This window comes from Crotalus tigris, unplaced genomic scaffold, assembly GCF_016545835.1.
Source record: "Crotalus tigris isolate CLP2741 ecotype Arizona unplaced genomic scaffold, ASM1654583v1 scf7180000017736.1026742, whole genome shotgun sequence".
NCBI classification, from domain to species: Eukaryota; Metazoa; Chordata; class Lepidosauria; order Squamata; family Viperidae; genus Crotalus; species Crotalus tigris.
Window position 1 is genome coordinate 724,492 of NW_024096602.1, and position 17,763 is coordinate 742,254.

The 17,763-nt window shown below is 43.8% G+C and overlaps 1 protein-coding gene across 2 annotated transcripts in view; it reads right to left on the bottom strand.

The window, feature by feature from the left end:
* The window catches only part of ADK (adenosine kinase), a 124,574-nt gene that overhangs the window by 97,572 nt on the left and 9,239 nt on the right, over positions 1–17,763 (bottom strand). For both annotated transcript variants that reach the window (XM_039339647.1, XM_039339648.1), the window contains exons 2-3: positions 17,294–17,368; positions 8,322–8,375 (exon numbers count right to left, since the gene is read on the bottom strand). In XM_039339647.1, coding sequence (XP_039195581.1) covers positions 8,322–8,375; positions 17,294–17,368 — 129 coding nt within the window. The remainder of the gene's footprint in view (positions 1–8,321; positions 8,376–17,293; positions 17,369–17,763) is intronic.

Here is a 17,763-nt window from a genome sequence, read left to right on the forward strand (position 1 = left end):
CACAGCCATACAAGGCCCCTAAAGGAGATGTTCCCTTCCCACCGAAGTGGTACTTATTTACCTACTTGCATCTTTCGAACTGCTAGATTAGCAAGAGCTGGGGGGCAAGTGGCGGGAGCTCACCCCGTCGCAATCCGGGCTGTCAGTTTTCCAGCTGACAAGCGCAGCGTCTTTAACCACTGAGCTGGCGCATCCCCTCCACTCAGAGACTTTCTTCAAGTGGAAGAAAGGGAGATGAACAATCTGAATTATTAACCCAAGGAGACACAATGTGGCTTTCCAACTAAGTCGCTCCTAGTCTATATTGCAGACTCACAAGGGAGCCGGACAACTGAAGCCAAGATAGACAGGTTAGTCCACTCTCTAGAAGTGGCGAGGAAAGAGCGATGCACGGCAGTTCAATGTCTTAGCCAAAGGTAACAGGGTACACCAGTGACACAATAACTGTTGTGAAGGTGAGGAAATTCATGAGGGTTTGGGGCTCAGAAGTCAAGGCTGATTTTCTTTATGACTTTAAAACCGCAAACCTTTTCTTTGTGACTTGCTAAGCTTCTAGCAACCACGTCCTGGACCTGGGACCGTTCTTCAGCGTTCTTCTCCATGGCAACCGTGAACAAGGACCTGGCTGCTCCTCCATCTGCGGCAATGAAGTTTATAGTGATGAAAGAAGGAAGGTCCACTTTGGGGGGCCCTCCTGGGGCCGGATCTTGCAAAAAGGAGGCATCGTGTACACCTTTCCTGTACCTTTCGCCATCACTTTATCCTCCGATGAAACAGGATATTTGTAGTTTGGGGTTGAAATGAGGGGTTTTGGTGTCCTCTGAGCTTGGTGGTTTTCTTGCAGACGTTTCATTACCCAAACTAAGAAACGTCATCAGTGCACCATAACCTCTTCCTCAAAGTCTGAGCTGGTCATGACAGCAGCTTTCTTACTGCTTTTTGTAGGGCACAAGAAATGGATGGACAGGACTATATTTTGAAATTACTTGCGGAGCATCCAATGAGTTTGTAACAGGGAAGGCTTCTTCTGTCCCTTCCTTCAGCAGAGTCTTTGCTTGTCAGAAGGCTGAAAAATGACAAGCAAAGTCCACGAGGAAGCCACCATTAAGGATGTAAGTCAGTCATCACATGACCGTGACCGATTTTTTGTGGCGGTTGCTAAGTGGTTGGTGGTTAGCCAATGAGCACTCTGGGGAAGTTGGTCGTAAGTTCAGAGAATCACTTAGCAGCCAGTCATAAGTCAAGGATGCTTTTTAAAACCCATGTATTAGAATGCACCGTACTGCATTTGGATAAAAGGAACCAAATGTTGGCACCTGAACCCCTGATAAATTTACAAGATGGTGAGGCTAAAGCTTAAATATTTTAAACCCAAAGCAGAAAGAAAAGAGTCACGGAAGAGACCACGATGTTTGGAAAAATCAAGGCAAACAAAGCATGAACAGACAGAAAACCAAGTGCCCAAGGCACACCGGCAGGAACTCACAAGCACTCAAGGAAGCAGCCAGTGGCAGACAGATGTCCGCTGGGTCACCAAGTCAGAAGTGACACCACAACAGCGATATCTTTGGAAAAGCGTTTTATGGCAATATCCCCAAATATATAAAACACAAAATCTGCTTTATGCAGATTACAAATTCAGTCCTAAAAATACTGAAAGAGCAGCCCTGGGATTGTATGGGTAAAGGCTCCTTCCAACGCTCTCTACACCTGGTGTGTCTTCATGTATATCTCTTCAAAGCTTCAGATTTATTTATTTTTTTGTGGTTGCTGTAACGTGCCTTTTGTTGTACAGTTTAGCTTTTATTTCAGTCTCAATGGGATAATTGCAAAGAGAGAAAAGAAGCAAAACAGCAGCACCATCGTGTGGCAGTCTGTTCATCTGCATTCAAAATGACAAAATTCTTTATTTTTACTATTTATTGGCTATTTAATAACGTTGACCATCCCATTATAGTGGGAATTAAACAATGAAAGACTCCGTAGGCTTATAAGAGGAGGAGTTTAAAAGAGAGAAACATAATTCAAAATTAGCCAGATTTAGTATATAAGTTAGTATGTAGTTCACAGAAAGGCTCCAGACACTCCCACCTTGCTGCTGTGAACCAGCCATGAACTGCAGTCAGGATAGGATCCTGTCCCACTTAGGGCTTGTCAAATCCCACAAGATGGCAGGCAGGGATCCGCTGGACCTTTCCTCCAGATTCCCTCTGCTCCTGTCGAGCAAAACCTCCCAGATCTGAATGGGGACGTGGAAGCCCACACATGCTGGGATTATTTAATAAGACTTTTTTTTTTTTGAAAGCAGAAGAGAGGGAGAATGATCACAAGCTAAGCTTGGATTAAACAAGTTACCTTTCTACATTTTAAATATCTGTTTATATCAGGGGTGGGGACCTTGGCTCTTTTATGACTTGTGGACTTCAACTCCCAGAATTCCTGAGCCAGCATGGCTGCTCAGGTATTGTGGGAGGTGAAGTTCACAAGTCATAAAAGAGCCAAGGTCCCCCACCCCTGGTTTATATTTACACAAAAGCAATGTAAACAAAAAAATTAGCTTGTAACTAAATTTGAAAATCAAATATACAAGCAAATCCCTTTGAAGCAGGCCCCAAAGAGTTCTCCATTACGGCCAAAGGCCAAGCAACCCAGAGCCACGCAGAGGTGGAAAAAAGCAGAGGTGACCTTGGAGAAGAAAAGGGAGAGCAAAGCAGGATATAAGGGCAGGGAGAGAAGAGATCTTAGAAATAAAATTCTTTGGTATAAGAGGAGAGGAGGAGAGTGTCTTTGGGCTTTCAAAATTCTTTTCCTAAACCCTGTTATAGACAGCCATTCATTTGGTGACTGTCCAAACTTGCAATGGCATTGAAAAAAGTGACTTATGATTGTTATGTCATACTTACAACCGTCAGAGCACCGTCAGTATTTGTGACGGTTGCAACGTCCTGGGGTCAAGGGGTCACCGTCTGTACTTTTCCCAGGCAGCTTCTGACAAGCAAAGTCAATGAGGAAGCCAGTTTTGCTTAATGACCATATTATTCACTTAACAGCTGCAGTGATTTGCTTAACAACCATGGCAAAACGATCACAAAATGGAGCAAAACTCACCTCACAACAGCCTTGCTTAGCAATGGAAATTCTGGGTTCAGTTGTGGTTGTTAAGTCAAGGACTACCAAGTATCACAAAGTTTCGGTATTTCTTGTAGAGTCGGGTTTCCCCATCTGGCCCACCTCATAAGGCTGACAAATAGGCAGGGAAAAACCATTCTGACAATAAACCCAACACAACCCAAACCACAAGCACATTAGAATCTAACGCAGCCTAGTAATAGTTTGGAGTAGCCTCCAAAATTGGCAACTTTAAGCCTTATGGACTTCAACTCCCAGAATCCCCCAGCCAGCCATGCTACACTAAAGACTAAGCCAGGCGCTCAAGCAGGCGGCCTGCACTAAATATTGAAACTTTGGGCAAGTCTGGTGCCCAGGGACCTCGGCTGCCAAAATACTCAAAAGGAGCAGATCAGCTACTATATCCTTTTTTCTATATACTGGAGGAGCCAAACAGACGGCTGCTACAATTAAGACATTTGAGGCCAAGGCGCTACGACATTTCTTCTAAGATGTCAAGTAAGCTTTTGTACTAGTTTTGGTCTACCTGATGTTCAATCTACAGGTAATCCTCACTAAATGGCTAATTGGGACAGGCAATTCTGCCACTTGGTGGGAAATCATATGGAGACAACTGTGCTTTCTAGCTGGAAAGAGGCAAGACTAGTCAGTTTTTCAATTTTCTTTGTCTTCCAACTATGGAAAGCTCCAATGCCTGCTTGCTGCCTTGTACACATCAAAAGCAATGCAACTGCACCAGCAGCACGAAAGGGTCAGGCAAAAGAGAATTTGCTTGCTTTTTTCTCCTCAACCCCTCTCACAGAGCTGAGAGAATGGAAAAAAAGATTTCAAGAGTGTTTGCATAGCACGCTCATGGCTCCCTGCCTGACTGCATTGCTTTCAGTCTGCAGAAGAGCAAACAACTTACTCTCTTGCAATCCCTTCCTCTCCAATCTCTCTTCTCTGCAAGGGGCACTGGGAGAAAAAATGCATACTGACTGTATTGGCAATCACAAATGGTCATAAATGGGCCATAAAGTTTTCGACACACGTAGGATTTGAGCAAGCTGCCGTAGGCTTGATTAAAGTTGAGACAAGGACATGGAAAAGCATCTGTACAGTTTGGTCTTGCTGATTTGGAAGGGCAAACAGGGTCCCTCTGAGGAAAAGGCAGCAGGAGGTAAGCTGTTTAACACAGATAACTGCCACAGGTTTGCCGGTGTTGGGATACAGATAAGTTGGGCAGAGCTTAGGAAGAGGAGTCTAGATGTGGGTGCTCAATGCGAATGCTGAATTCAGTTAGTTAGGGAACTATCGGAGTAGAAGCTGTCCTTCTTCTCAGGCACTTAAAGGTCCATGGCAAACAACGACAGTCCCCTGGAAAAGGAGGAAGAGCAGACTAGGCCATAGGGAAGAGGACAAGAGCCGGTGGGCAGAAACTCTACAGAACAAGATCCAAACTCAAAATAAGGAGTAACTGCCTCACTGGGAGAGCTACTAAGTGTGGAATGGCCTCCCTCCTGGAGTTATGGAAGCTCAGTCACGGAGGTTTTCCATGCAAAGACTGGGCAGCTGGTATCCAGGACTGCATGAGAATTCCTGCCCTTGGCAGAACGTTGGACCAGAAGATCTCACCACCTACATTTTGAGGGCCCTGCCTTAGTTGGCAGTCTTAATATTTGACTACAGTACAGCACTACACAATGGATGCCATTGTTTTCTCTTTCAGACTGTTGCGTTTTATTTCTTCATTTTTTATTTATGATATTACTGTCAGTTACCATAAACAGGAATTTAAAGGGAAAATAAAAAAAAACCATCCTTCAGAGACCTCAATAATTAGACTTCAATTCAGTTCATCTACAAAATCAACTGCGACCATTGGACCCAATTCTACATGGGACAAACGTCCATTAAAAACCAGGGTCCGCAAACACTGGCTGGCAGTCCAAATGCCACAATCCCAAATCCTGTTTTGTAGCCTGAGGCCTGCACCCCCACCAGGCCACGCTGTCAAGAGCCAGCTCCTCTCCATCCGCCCATCCTTCCCCCAGAACAACGTCTTTACGGTTGAACAGCCTCAGAAGCAACGGATAACCACACAGAAAAGAGCCCTTATCTAGCCAGATGTTTTGCCTAGTGGGGCACGGAAGGCAAGCAACGTTTATGGCGCAGGGATACCTCAAAACAGAAGAAGGCAAACTGCAATTTTAAGTAAATACTTCAGAGGGAGACAAACCCCAGTTCACGTAAATATTTATATTTCCCCTCTGTCAGCCACACCAACTTCTCAAAAAGAAAGATGTTTCTCTACTATGCAACATAACATTTCCATTTCTTCACAGAAACGTTGCAAAAGTCTTCTCTCTGGGAGATTTAAAAAAAACTGTTCCAAAATCTACCCCAAACAATATTCACCCCATACTTCTTATTCCCTAAAACATTCCCTTCCCAAAGATGTTCGTTGTGCTTTTTTTCTGAATACCTACAAATATGCACTGTGAACACACCATGGATGGCCTCTGAAAAACTACAAGGCTCGCTTTTTCTGTAGAAAATAGGAAGAAACGCTTCATAATATATGGAGGCAGAAAACAAAACATGAAGCTGAGTTTTTCAAGTTCATAATTAAAAGTCTTAATTCCTAAATCAAACTGTAGCTTTAATCTTATCATTCACCTATCTGAGACGGTTCAGGTTCTCCTGCTTGAGCCAGGAGGGGGCTGGACGAGAAGACCCCCAAGGCCCCTTCCAGCTCTATTCTATTCTAACGCCTATTTTTGTTTTTAAAAATCCCAGTAGAATAAAAAAAAATGGAATGGACTGTCCAGCAATGTGTTACAGCAAAATGCAAACACTTTAAATCTTTGGACATTTATTGCAGAAAGGCAATGTGTTGATAACCTCATGTAAATTATCTTAAAATAGAAGCAGCAAAGAGTTTGTTTTTAAAAAAATATTTCAGAAGAGCAGACTAGTTTGTTCATGTTGACTTGAAAATCGTACTAAAGCAAGATTCCATCTGAGATGTTATCAGGGCGATAATATCTGGGGCTGAAATGGATCATTCATCATTCATCCATTTATACAGAACCATTTTTAAATAGGAAATCACATCATTTGTGGGGGGGGGGGGGGGAGATGAAGCCTGGCTGACCTTCAGTGAAAATACATCTTCAGGGAGTATTGATTATTACAAAATGTATCTCACTGAAAGATAGCAAGATCCAGATTAATCAATATTTTGAAGTTCTGATGCATCAGAAGCTATGCAAAGATGGCATGTGATCATTTAATGATTATGATAATGATTTATCTGCTCCACACATGCCCTTGGCCTGAATCACTCTAGGGAGCAGTGGAGAGAACCCCAGGGCAGGGCTGGGCAATTATGGCCCCTTTATGACCTGTGGACTTCAACTCCCAGAATTCCTGTGGTCAGCATGGCTGACTCAGGAATTCTGGGAGTTAGTCCTCAGGTCGTAAAAGGGACATATCTGCCTACCCTTATCCTAGAGCAGGGGTCCGCAACCTTGACAACGTTTAAGATTTGTGGACTTCCGTTCCCTGCTGGCTGAGGAATTCTGGGAGCTGAAGTCCACAAGGCTTAAAGTCGTCAAGGTTGCAGACCCCTGTCCTGGAGGGTGGATTCCCTGGGACGATTCTTTGGCTGACACCTCCAGCTTCATTCCAAATGCAACAGAGTTAATGTAGACCATCCATAGGACTATATTACTTTCAATATATTTTTCCACACTGTACATGTTTTCAGAACTTTAAAGATGCCAGCCTAGTTTCTGAGGGGAGATTCTATCAAATTCTACTGCTGCTGTCATGTACGCAACCAGGTGAAATCCTTGCGGCCTGTTCTTTGGCTGGTGTTCCCACCAATTTTTCATTACTGGAGCATTTTGGTGATAGTGTGATTTATAATATATAACAATGAATAATGTGTTATGTCATTATTATTAAAATTGCATTCTGACCCACTTTCAACACCTCTGTGCAACGTGATCAATCCCAGTTTGGATTCTTTCCCGTCATTTGCCATTATATCGGGGACGCCTGCATCTATGAGGGGGAAGTGGAAAAAGCTGAAGAGGGAGGGGACTAATTAACGCTGGGACTGAAGACCACACTGAGATCCCAGCTCTGTAGATTAGGCTAGGAAGTAAAAGAAAGAAAGAAAAAGACCTTAGAAGACTCTTTTAATTGAAGAGAGAAAGCTGTCGTTCAAAATAAGAAACATCTAAGAGTTTAAAAGAAAAGCTGACCGTGAAATCGCTTTCAGTCTATCATTTATGCATGTCATTTTGACCGGGAGATGATAATCTTACGTCCATTTGCCACGGGCAATATACCCTGGCAGAAACTAAGCGGCCCTGCATCATGGAGCAGGAAAAAGTTTCTGCAACAAAGCAACCCAAACCAAGATTCCAGAGGCGATAAAAAGCAATTATTTCATTTATATAAACATTTAACTGTGGAGAACGTGAAGTCACTGCAACACGGAGCTACTTTTATTTTTATTTTTGGAAATAGACTCCCGGGACAGGTGAACATGTTTATTCCTGCCAAGCAGCACCGTTCACACGTATGCGGCCAGATACAACTACTGAAAGTAGCTGAAAGTAGAGAGAGTCAGCTTTAGGAACAGAACTATATTCTACAACACAGAGAGTCCTTGCCTTACAACAGTTCATTTAGTGTCCATTCCAAGTTACAACGGCACTGAAAAAAGTGACTTAAGACCGTGTTTCACACTTATGACCTTTGTAGCATCCCCAGGGTCAAGTGATCAAAGCTGAGATGCTGGGCATCCGGTTCATATTTATGGTGGTCGCAGTGTCTCCCAGGGTCACGTGGTCACTTTTTTGCCACCTTCTGACAAGCAAAGTCAATGGGGGAAGCCAGATTCACTTAACGACCATGTTACTAACTTAACAACTGCAATGATTCACTTAACAATTGTGGCAAGAATGTTCATAAAAATGGGGCAAAATTCATTTAATGAATTTCTAGAAGTTCTCCAATGCTTGAATGGAGGGAGGGAGGGAGGGGGGAAAACATTTATATTATTTTTAATACAAACATGTTTGTATTAATTTTAAGGAAAAATAGATTAAAGCTACTACAGGTAAACAGTGAAAACAGAACACTTCCTATTAAATTAGTAGAAAATCAGGCTTAAGAAGTAACATTGAATTTCTTACAGCTCTTTGTGTTTCTCCTCTGCCAAGATCTGGTCATTCGGTTTCAACCCGTATCTGAAAATATAGGGGGGAAAAAACCTAGTTAATGGAAAAGAAATGAACACAGAAGCAGTTTTCTATATTGTTACAATAAGATCTTGACGGTTAGTCAACACTGCTTTTATTTTCTTATTTGATACATTATCACGTATTTTAGATACATATGTCTATGATCCTAAACAAGTTATTTTAAAATAATAAACAAAAAAATGTTCAAAAGCAAAATAAACTGAACAAGAACTGTAATTTCTTGTTTTCAGTTTGCAAGAAGATCCCACATCTTTCATCCGCACAGAACAAAAATACTAGAAGATAGATAGATAGATAGATAGATAGATAGATAGATAGATAGATAGATAGATAGATAGATAGATAGATAGATTTTATTGTCATATTTTACTGTGGGCACAATGGCAGACATTAAAAATGAAAGCTTGCTCTCAAAGGGTGCACATATGTAACACACATTTAAACATACTATATAGAAACATATGAAGACCATACTGTATGTTACACTTGTTTTATGTTACATTTGCAGATAATGGTACCACAGATGATAAGTAATTCATATTAATATGGGATGAATTGAAAATCCTTGAGAAAGTGTTGTTGAAGGGAACTAACTTTTCCCCAAGAAGACGTTATAATGCATAATTACCCAATTATGAAGCATTTCTGATCAAGATGCATAAGATGTGGAAAAATAGTCACAAAACTTTCCACCACCTTCTCCAAACTGTCAGGATGAATGCTAGATTTTTAACACTCTACATTTGTAGAGTTCACCCATTTCAGTTTTTTTCCTAAATAGATTCTTTGGTATTTTTAGAACCTGCATTAGCTTTTACCTGATTCTTCAAGTGGGGAATCGGTCACAATCTGTTACTAGAGGCAGCCCTCCACTTATTCATTTAGTGCCCGTTTGAAGCCACAATGGCCCTGAGAAAAATGACTTATGACTGTTCCTCGCATTTACGACCACTGCAGCATCCCCATAGTCATGTGATTTATATTCAGACGCTTGGCAACCGACTCCCATTTATGGCAGTCACAGCGTCCCGCCAGGGTCACACGATCCCCTTTTGTGACCCTCTGACAAGCAAAGTCAATGGGGAAGCCAGATTCACTTAACAACTGGGTTACTCATTTAACGACTGCAGTGATTCACTTTACAACCGTGGTGAGAAAAGTCAGAAAATGGGGAAAAACTCACGTAGCACGTTTCCCACTTAACAACATCAATTTTGGGCTTAATTGTGGTCATTAAGTCGAGGACCACCTGTGTAAGCAATGCAAGAACTTAGCCTAACAGCCTCCCATTCTTCCCTCTTTTCTGATAAACGGGACCACTGACCCATTTAACAATTGTCCTTGTACAGTCAAAACTCAAAAGTAAGAAAAATCCGGCATCACAAAAATCCAAGTGATTTGTAGCTCATTTTATACAGGATGTCAATCGCAAGATTTCGTTGTTCTCACTGTCTCCAAGCAGTTGCTGTTAAGGAACTGGGCTATTGATCGTTCGAGCATTAGGTCTGATCTGGACCCAACAAATACTGTTTAAATACACAAATGTAATCTGGCGCTAGCACTGCTCTGCAGGACCTACTCAAAGAGTTTTATTGGATTAGGACAGCGATGAGGAATTAAAAGTCGCATTAGGCAGCATAATTTATAAAGGCGGCTTCCGGTGAGATGCAGACCTTCCCACCAGCTCATCCAGGAGGCGTCCATCTTGTTCTTGTTTATAACTCGACTCGTCTTTGTACAGATAAACATCTGAGCCAAATAATCTCTTCTGTCTGGCAGCCTCACCCTCATGGTGCATTTGGACAAAATTTTAAGCTCCGGAAAGAGCTTTTGAATGTAACACCAAAATAATAGGTTTAAATGATTAAAAGCGACTGAGAAAGCAAGGAAAGCCAAAGCTGATTAATGGCTGCACAGCGGAGACCTCCGATGCCTTCAGCCATCAGCCTTAGGATCGATCCTGCCTTCTTGGTTTCAGAGGGGGCCCTTGGGGTGACGCGCACGGTGGACCCCCGTCCACACACCCCCAGGGAGCCTGCTATGCTCTGGCATTACTCAACTGCCTGGGAATCTCCCTCCCTTTCCTACTGTAAACTTGCCCAGGTAATGTGGGCGAACCGGATGTTCCAGCCCTCCAGTGTGAAAGGAGCCCTTCCCCCCCCCCAGCTGAGGAAAGCCCTCCCAAACAGGAGGTGTGGATTCGGGAGATACTCACCTCAACACACTCTATATTTAGGAAAACGGCCAAGAAAAAAAAGGGGGGGAGGGGAAAACCCCTGCCAAGGTATTAAAGTGTTAAGCTGACTATAATCAGCCTCACGTTATTGCTGCTATCACTTTCATTTTATGTATGCATTTATGTAATCAGCCACATTGAGTAATTCTATATGCAGCAAGACAGAGAGTTATTATTACTATCATTAGCCTAAGTAGATGCAAATAGCAAGAGCGGGTTTTGGGTTCCTCCAAGTGACAGGAGCGGCATCCAACGTACCAATTTTAGTTCAGGTTTTGCTAGACTGAGACTCGGATTCAAACGCCTTCCTGTCGAGAAACATCCGGAAGCATCTGTGGTCAGTGGGCATCTCTTAGCTCAGGGGTCTTCAAACCTGGCCCTTTGATGACTTGCGGACTTCAACTCCCAGAATTCCTCAGCCAGGCACGTGGGGAATTCTGGGAGTTGAAGTCCACAAGTCATCAAAGGGCCAAGTTTGAAGACCCTGTCTTGGCTTAACTTATTTCCCAGAACAGCTGCAGGGATAAAACTGGAGGAAGGGATCTCAGGAGCAAAAGCAGGATATAAATCAATTGGAGGAGTAAACGGGAAGAACGGGGTTTTCTTACGGAATTAACACTTGGGCGCTCTCCTTCACAGCTACGCTTAGCAGGGACATTCTGACAACAGGAGAGCTCCACAAAACACTAGGTGCAAAGTACAATTAGTCCTCGGTTATTATTACGACCAGAGCTGGGGCCAGAATTTCCACAGCTAAGCAAAGTGGTTGTTAAATAAGTGGCGCCCGGTTTTACTCTCATTTGTTAAGCAAATCACTGCAGTTGTTTAATGAATCATACAATCATTAAGCAAACTGGGAAGGTCATAAACGGGGATCCCAGGACACTGCAGCCGACATAGACACAACCGCACTTGTGGGAAGCCTCAGGTCCTGGCTCCATGAGGAACTGGGAAAGGCCCCGTCCAGTCCCACCATCTCCGCTCTTCACGGACAGGCGTTACTCGGCCTGGCATCTTCTTCCCCAGAGGTTCCCCCCCCCCTCGATTCAAATGAGTGTGAAAATGTTGCATTTTCTGGCAACCATGCCAAATAAGAAGAAAACAACTAGAATTTCCCGGCTGCTCAGGTAGAAAATTTCTTTAATGTGAACGTCTCTATTACGACTAATTCCAAAATTGTTTCAGCTTGTTTTTCTGTTTAATTTCCTAAGATGAAGGAGCCAAATGGGTTATTAGTCAGCACAGCTCCTCACCCCAGCTCCAGCCAGACCTTCCCAAATGACAAAGTCTAACCCTCTAATTATGGGAGACTTTTTGGTATCAAAGGAAGCCAATTAAATAAACAGCCGCTTTGGACAGACAGAGGCGTCTTTAAATTAAGAGGCGTTTAGGGTGACAGACTCAGGAAAGATTTGCTGGATCTTTGAAGGATTCTTTGTCCCTGCTCAGTTTAGGAGTCTACAGTCACAAAGAGTTAATTTGAATTTTTTTACTCCATTTTAATCACTTTGGGCACATAAACGCTTCTCTCCTAAGATAAAAATGTTGCTTTTGATATCCCCTTTACATCACAAAGCCGACAGATAGAACCAAAGCCCCCCGTACCTCCTCCCCAGAGCTTCAACAAGCCTCAATCAGAATAGAGCTGGAAGGGACCCTGGAGGTCTTCTAGTCCAACCCCCTGCTTGAGCAGGAGACCCTATGCTATTTCAGAAAAGCGACTGTCCAGTCTCTTCTTGAAAATCTCCAGTGATGGAGCACCCACAACTTCTGAAGGCAACTTCTGTTCCACTGGTTAATTGTCCTCATTGTCAGGAAGTTTCTCCTTAGTTCCAGGTTGCTTCTCTTCTTGGTTAGTTTCCATCCGTTGCTTCTTGTCCTGCCCTCGGTTGCTTTGGAGAATTCCTCTTCTTTGTGGCCTTCCTAATCCAATTCTCAGTTTCCTATTTTCATTTCTGTCCTGCAATTGATGTATATCCTATTAGGGAAGCAGAGCAGCTAGCAAAACGCTGTGTATCTTCCTGCTGAAGTGAAGCTGTTTACAGAGCAAAGATACAAAACAGCCCTAAAAATGCAATATAATTTTATTATATTCGAGGTGAGCTTCAAGATGAAATACATCCTGAACTGAAAGAAGGAACAGGCCAATTAAGATTGTATGAAATTTTATAATCAAACATTAATCAAGTGTCAATGCCAGAAAATAATCGGTAGTTAGTATCAGCTTAACCTGCCACAATTCCAAGGAGCAACCCAGACAGAGATGTACAAGAATGGAATGGAATGGAATGGAATAGAATAGGTGCTATATCATCTAACAATTGTGTTAGAGTGCAAGAGAGAATGAACAATTAATGACTTCTAAGCTGTTAACTTGGGACCGAAAGGCAGGTGTCCCCAATTCCTGGGCTGTGCAATGGTATCAGTCTGCAGCCCGTTGGAAACCGGACCACATAAGTGGCAGGCAAGCACACAAAACTTTCTTTGCCCATGCCCGTGAGCTAGGTTGCGCTTGTAAAACCCCCCCACCCCCATTGCTGCTGCCAGTCGGTGGAGCCAGGGAGGTTGAGGACCAGTGCCGGAGAGGAAGGAAGAAACAAAGTAAAATGAATTGCAAGTTCTAAGTTATTTTCCCTGAGATAAAAGAGCTCCAAAAGCAGCAACCAATCGGGAAAATGGGTAAGAATAGCAGGAGAAGCCCCCCGGGGGGGGGCCACCAACGTCACTCAGAAAACCCAACCTCAGTGTGAGCCATCCCCAAAGCCCCCCCACCCGATTCACAGACCTCAGAGAGGTGCAAATGGTTGATTCAGCGAGAGAGAGAGAGAGAGAGAGAGAGAGAGAGAGAGAGAGAGAGAGAGAGAAGCAGAACAGACGGAACCTTCTGGATTAAACACACACAATTGTGTGGCAAAAATCCTGCTATAAAGGTTAAAATTAAAGATCAGATTTCTCTTAGTTGGTAAATTTTCATAGTTCCATTCCGCAAACAAGTAAAACTACTGGACTGGGCATTTACAATGAAATTTGCTATAAGAGGGATTAACTTTGCAGGACGTGTAACAGAAATGTAAGCACTTTCTACATCTTAAAAGCACAATGAAGAGCTTTTCACTATTTAAATGCTGCAGGAGAACACATCTAGTAATTCATCACCCAGCCAGAGAGTAAATTGGCCTGCGCTGACTTACAGGATTGGGCTAATAAGAAATAAAATATTCTTCGGGACATGCTCATACTCATAAAATCCCCCGGGTTGTTGAACCCATGGAAACCCTGCTTTAATTCAGCAAGGCTCTACAAGCTAAAGCAAGTCATGGCATCTGAACCTTCTAAAGAAATTCAAAAATTCACATCCTAAAATTTAATAACGTTAATGCTAAAGACGGGGCTGCCTCTGCCAAGTATAAGAAGCAATAAACATTCAGCTGGCATGAAAACAAGAGAACAGTTGATAGCCCCAGATCCAAATAACTTTATTGCAGAAATAAAAAGCAGGAGAAAATACTTTTTGAATATCCAGAGCAATACATTAAAAATGCAAGAAGGCATCATTCTTATTGGTTAAAACAAGCTTAAAATCTAGAATTATAGAGTCCTTGACAAATCTGAGGAAGGGACCGTACAGCAGCTGGCACAGAAAAACACACGGCCGGTGGGCAACGGTCAGGCAGAGCCATTCCCTGCTCAGACAAGCTGAATTGCTCTTCATTATTCTCTCTCTCATTTTCCAGGCTGCTGCCCGCAGCCTGGCAACCTCAGGTTGTTCCAGGACTGGTATCAGAAAGTAAGAAGGATTTGCACTGCTGGTCATGACATCCCATTTTGCCGGCCAGCAGTGGGGCCTTTCAAGACAGTGTGTGAAACCGGCAGTGCAAAAAGAAGGCGCTCAACGGCTTCTACTCGCCCCGAGTCACAGGGGCCTCCTGGTAAAAGTGACGGCATCCTTTTTTTTTTTTGTATCTTCCAGCCATCCCAGCCCAGCAGAAGGACGAAGAGGGATGTGACAGGGAAGGCCTCCCCAACGTCTGTAGACCGGCACCACCCTTCAAGGCTGGGTCGTCACCACAAGGGAGACCAAGCCATCATTTACTCCACCATCCAGCCAACAACTTCAGGATGGAAACAGCTGGTGCTTCGTTTACCCAGATGTCTGTCCAGAGAGTCTCTAATTGTCGCTTGCGTATCACAGAGGCCAGCGGAGACCTTCCCCTCCCGGGACTGCTTGGCTTGGCTCTCAGGCCTCACCTGGCTGGCAAATTCAGGAAGCGCAGAGTTGTGCGAAAGAGTCTCTTCACGCTGGCCAAGAGTAAGAACATGAATTCTGGAAACCACCAGAGTTAATTTGCAGGCAGACTTGGAGTGAATCAAGCAGTCCACGAAGACGAGTCTGGAACGCTTCCTTCCCAGCCACAGCCCCACATCTGGACCTGGGCTGCCTCTTCTCACCTCCACCGATTCTCCCTCTCCCACGGACGTCCCACAGCCGCCCTCACGCTGGCAAAGAACCGGATTCCTCCTCTGACTCAACTCAAGGGTCTCAAAACACCGTCCCAGTTTTACATTGTGGGTAAGGAGTGGCCAGGGGAAGCAGTAAACAAGGGAGGGGGTGGTTCTCTGCTTCTGAGGAAATGTTGAGAAAGAGGCTTGTCATCTCCTCCCAGGATGGTTTTTCCCTAACCACAAATGTATTTAAAGCATCGGGTCAAAAATTCCAGGCTGAACAGAGACAACAAAGTCTTGAAGTTTCATTTCTGCTAGTAAAAGCCTCATCCTGAGCTGTCAAGAAGTGAACAGAGAATCCCTTAAGCAGCCTGCTGATTTACCTCAAGGAACGCATCAAGGCTGAAGGGTGGGCCACTCTGGAAACCAAACATGGGCCGGCCCCACAATTCAAGGTTCCCAAAGGTTTAGGGGAGAAATGAGGATCCGTGCAGTCTGCAGACGTTGTTGCTGAGGTACAAATCAGCTCTCCCTTCATAGAATCCTAGGGCTAGAAGGGACCTTGGAGGTCTTCTAGTCCAACCCTCTGCTCAAGTCAGAAGATCTTATACCCTCCTGGTCAAATGGCCGAAGAAGCTTCTTGAATGAGAAGCGAAACATTTTCAAGGAAAAAATCAAGTCCAGCTGCCTTTTGGAAAAAGCACCTCTGGGACTCCAGCGATGAAACATCGAAACGGACGGAAGGGGTCAGCTTCATTTTGTAAAAGGAAATTATCTTCTCCCATTCCTGACAGGTCCTGAACACAGGAGAGCCTTTTTTTAAAAAGCCCCTTAATCAAGAGGGATGAGATTGTAGACAGATCTAGCTCAGTTACTTCATGACCCTATTTCATACTAGGACCTGTTTCTTTAAAGATGCAGCCCGATGGGCGTATGAAAAGCTAGAGACCAAGAAACCAGAGAATATGTTACTGAAACAAATTATATTACTGCCCTTAATTATCATTTTAGCTAAGTCCTCTGAAATCGAGAAATACTGAAAAAGAAGCAACAACTGGAATAGCAACGGTGGAAATAATAAATACTTGGTACATTTGTCTATCCTGATTAATTTGAAAGTTCACATATGTTGAGAGTGGCCAAAATACTGAGTGTGGAAAATAACAGTCACATAAAATTCTAACTGATGTCAGCAAATATGCAAAAGGAAACAATGAGAGTGTTTTCCATTATGTATGTATGTATGTGTGTGTGTGTGTGTGTTTGTGTGTGTGTGTGTGTGTATATATATATATATATACATGTTGAAAATGAACATTTATGATAATGGCATCAAAATGGAACCAATGGAGGGGTTTTTTTAAAAACAGAGAACAAATCACGATTAAGAAAGAATTAGATTTTCTCCATGGCAAAAGGAATGTACTGATAAAGTACCTGCAGGGGGGGGGGGGGAAGCAAAACTTTTAGGGCTAGAGACGATACACTCAGAAGTCAGGAAGAAGACCTGTTCTGTCTGGCAAGGAAGGCCCAGAGAAATTCACAGACAGCGTTTTACCCGTCAGAGCCACCTCGCTCTCCCTCTATATGCATTAATGCTTGGAGGTTGGCCAAGAAGGCAATCAATCACATCTGCCTTACGATGCCATTGTGCAAAAGACAAGACAAGATGCCAACTGTGTCATTATAGAGCATGACTGACATTACATCCTGACTTGGTCCAGCACAGGGGACTCCAAACTTGGCAACTTTAAAACTTGTGTATTTCAACTCCCAGAATTCCCCAGCCAGCCTGGTTGCCAAGTTTGGGGACCCCTAGTCTAGTGGTTAAGGCACCAGGCTAGGAACCAGGAGACGGTGAGTTCTAGTCCTGCGTTAGGCACGGAAGCCAAGGCCAGTCACAAGGAGACCTCTGTCCCTAATCCCGCCTGAGGCACGGAAGCTGGCCAGGTGACTTTGGACCGCTCTCTCCCCCCCTCTCTATCGTCCTTGAGTTACGCAATTGTGTACACCCTTTGCATCATAGTTTTGGGTGACTTCAGCAAGAGGACGCTTCTGGCATACTGCACAGAAACAGAAATCCAAGCAAAATTGTACACATTTAATACATTACTGGGTTGCAACAAAGCGAGCTGGGTCCAGCCCCGGAGGAGGGAGAAGGAGAGCAGAGCAGGAGCGCAGTCCGGACGCGTCACCCCCCAGGTGCTGCCCCTTGAAGACCTACTTGTCGAGGAAGTCCTTGTCCACCACGGCGCAGATGTCGAGGAGGGGGTTTCCCATCCCAAAGAGGACATTTTCACTGCAAGATAAAAAAAGTTCTTCAAGTTGCTTCATTTTACAGACTGCAGAGTACTTACAACAGTTCGCTTAGGGACCGTTTGAAGTTACAACGGCACTGAAAACAGGGGCTTAGGAGCATTTTTCACCCTTGCAGCATCCCCCCCAGGGTCAGGTGATCAAAATTCAGGTGCTTGACAACTGACTCATATTTATGACAGTCTCAGCATCCTGCCAGGGTCACGTGATCCCTTTTCGTGACCCTCTGACAAGCAAAGTCAATGAGGAAGCCAGATTCACTTAACAGCTGCAGTTATTCTCTTCACTACTGTGGCAAGAAAGGTCATAAAATGGAGCAAAATTCACTTAATAACTGTCTTGCTTAGCAACAGGAATTTTGGGCTCAGTTGTCGTTCT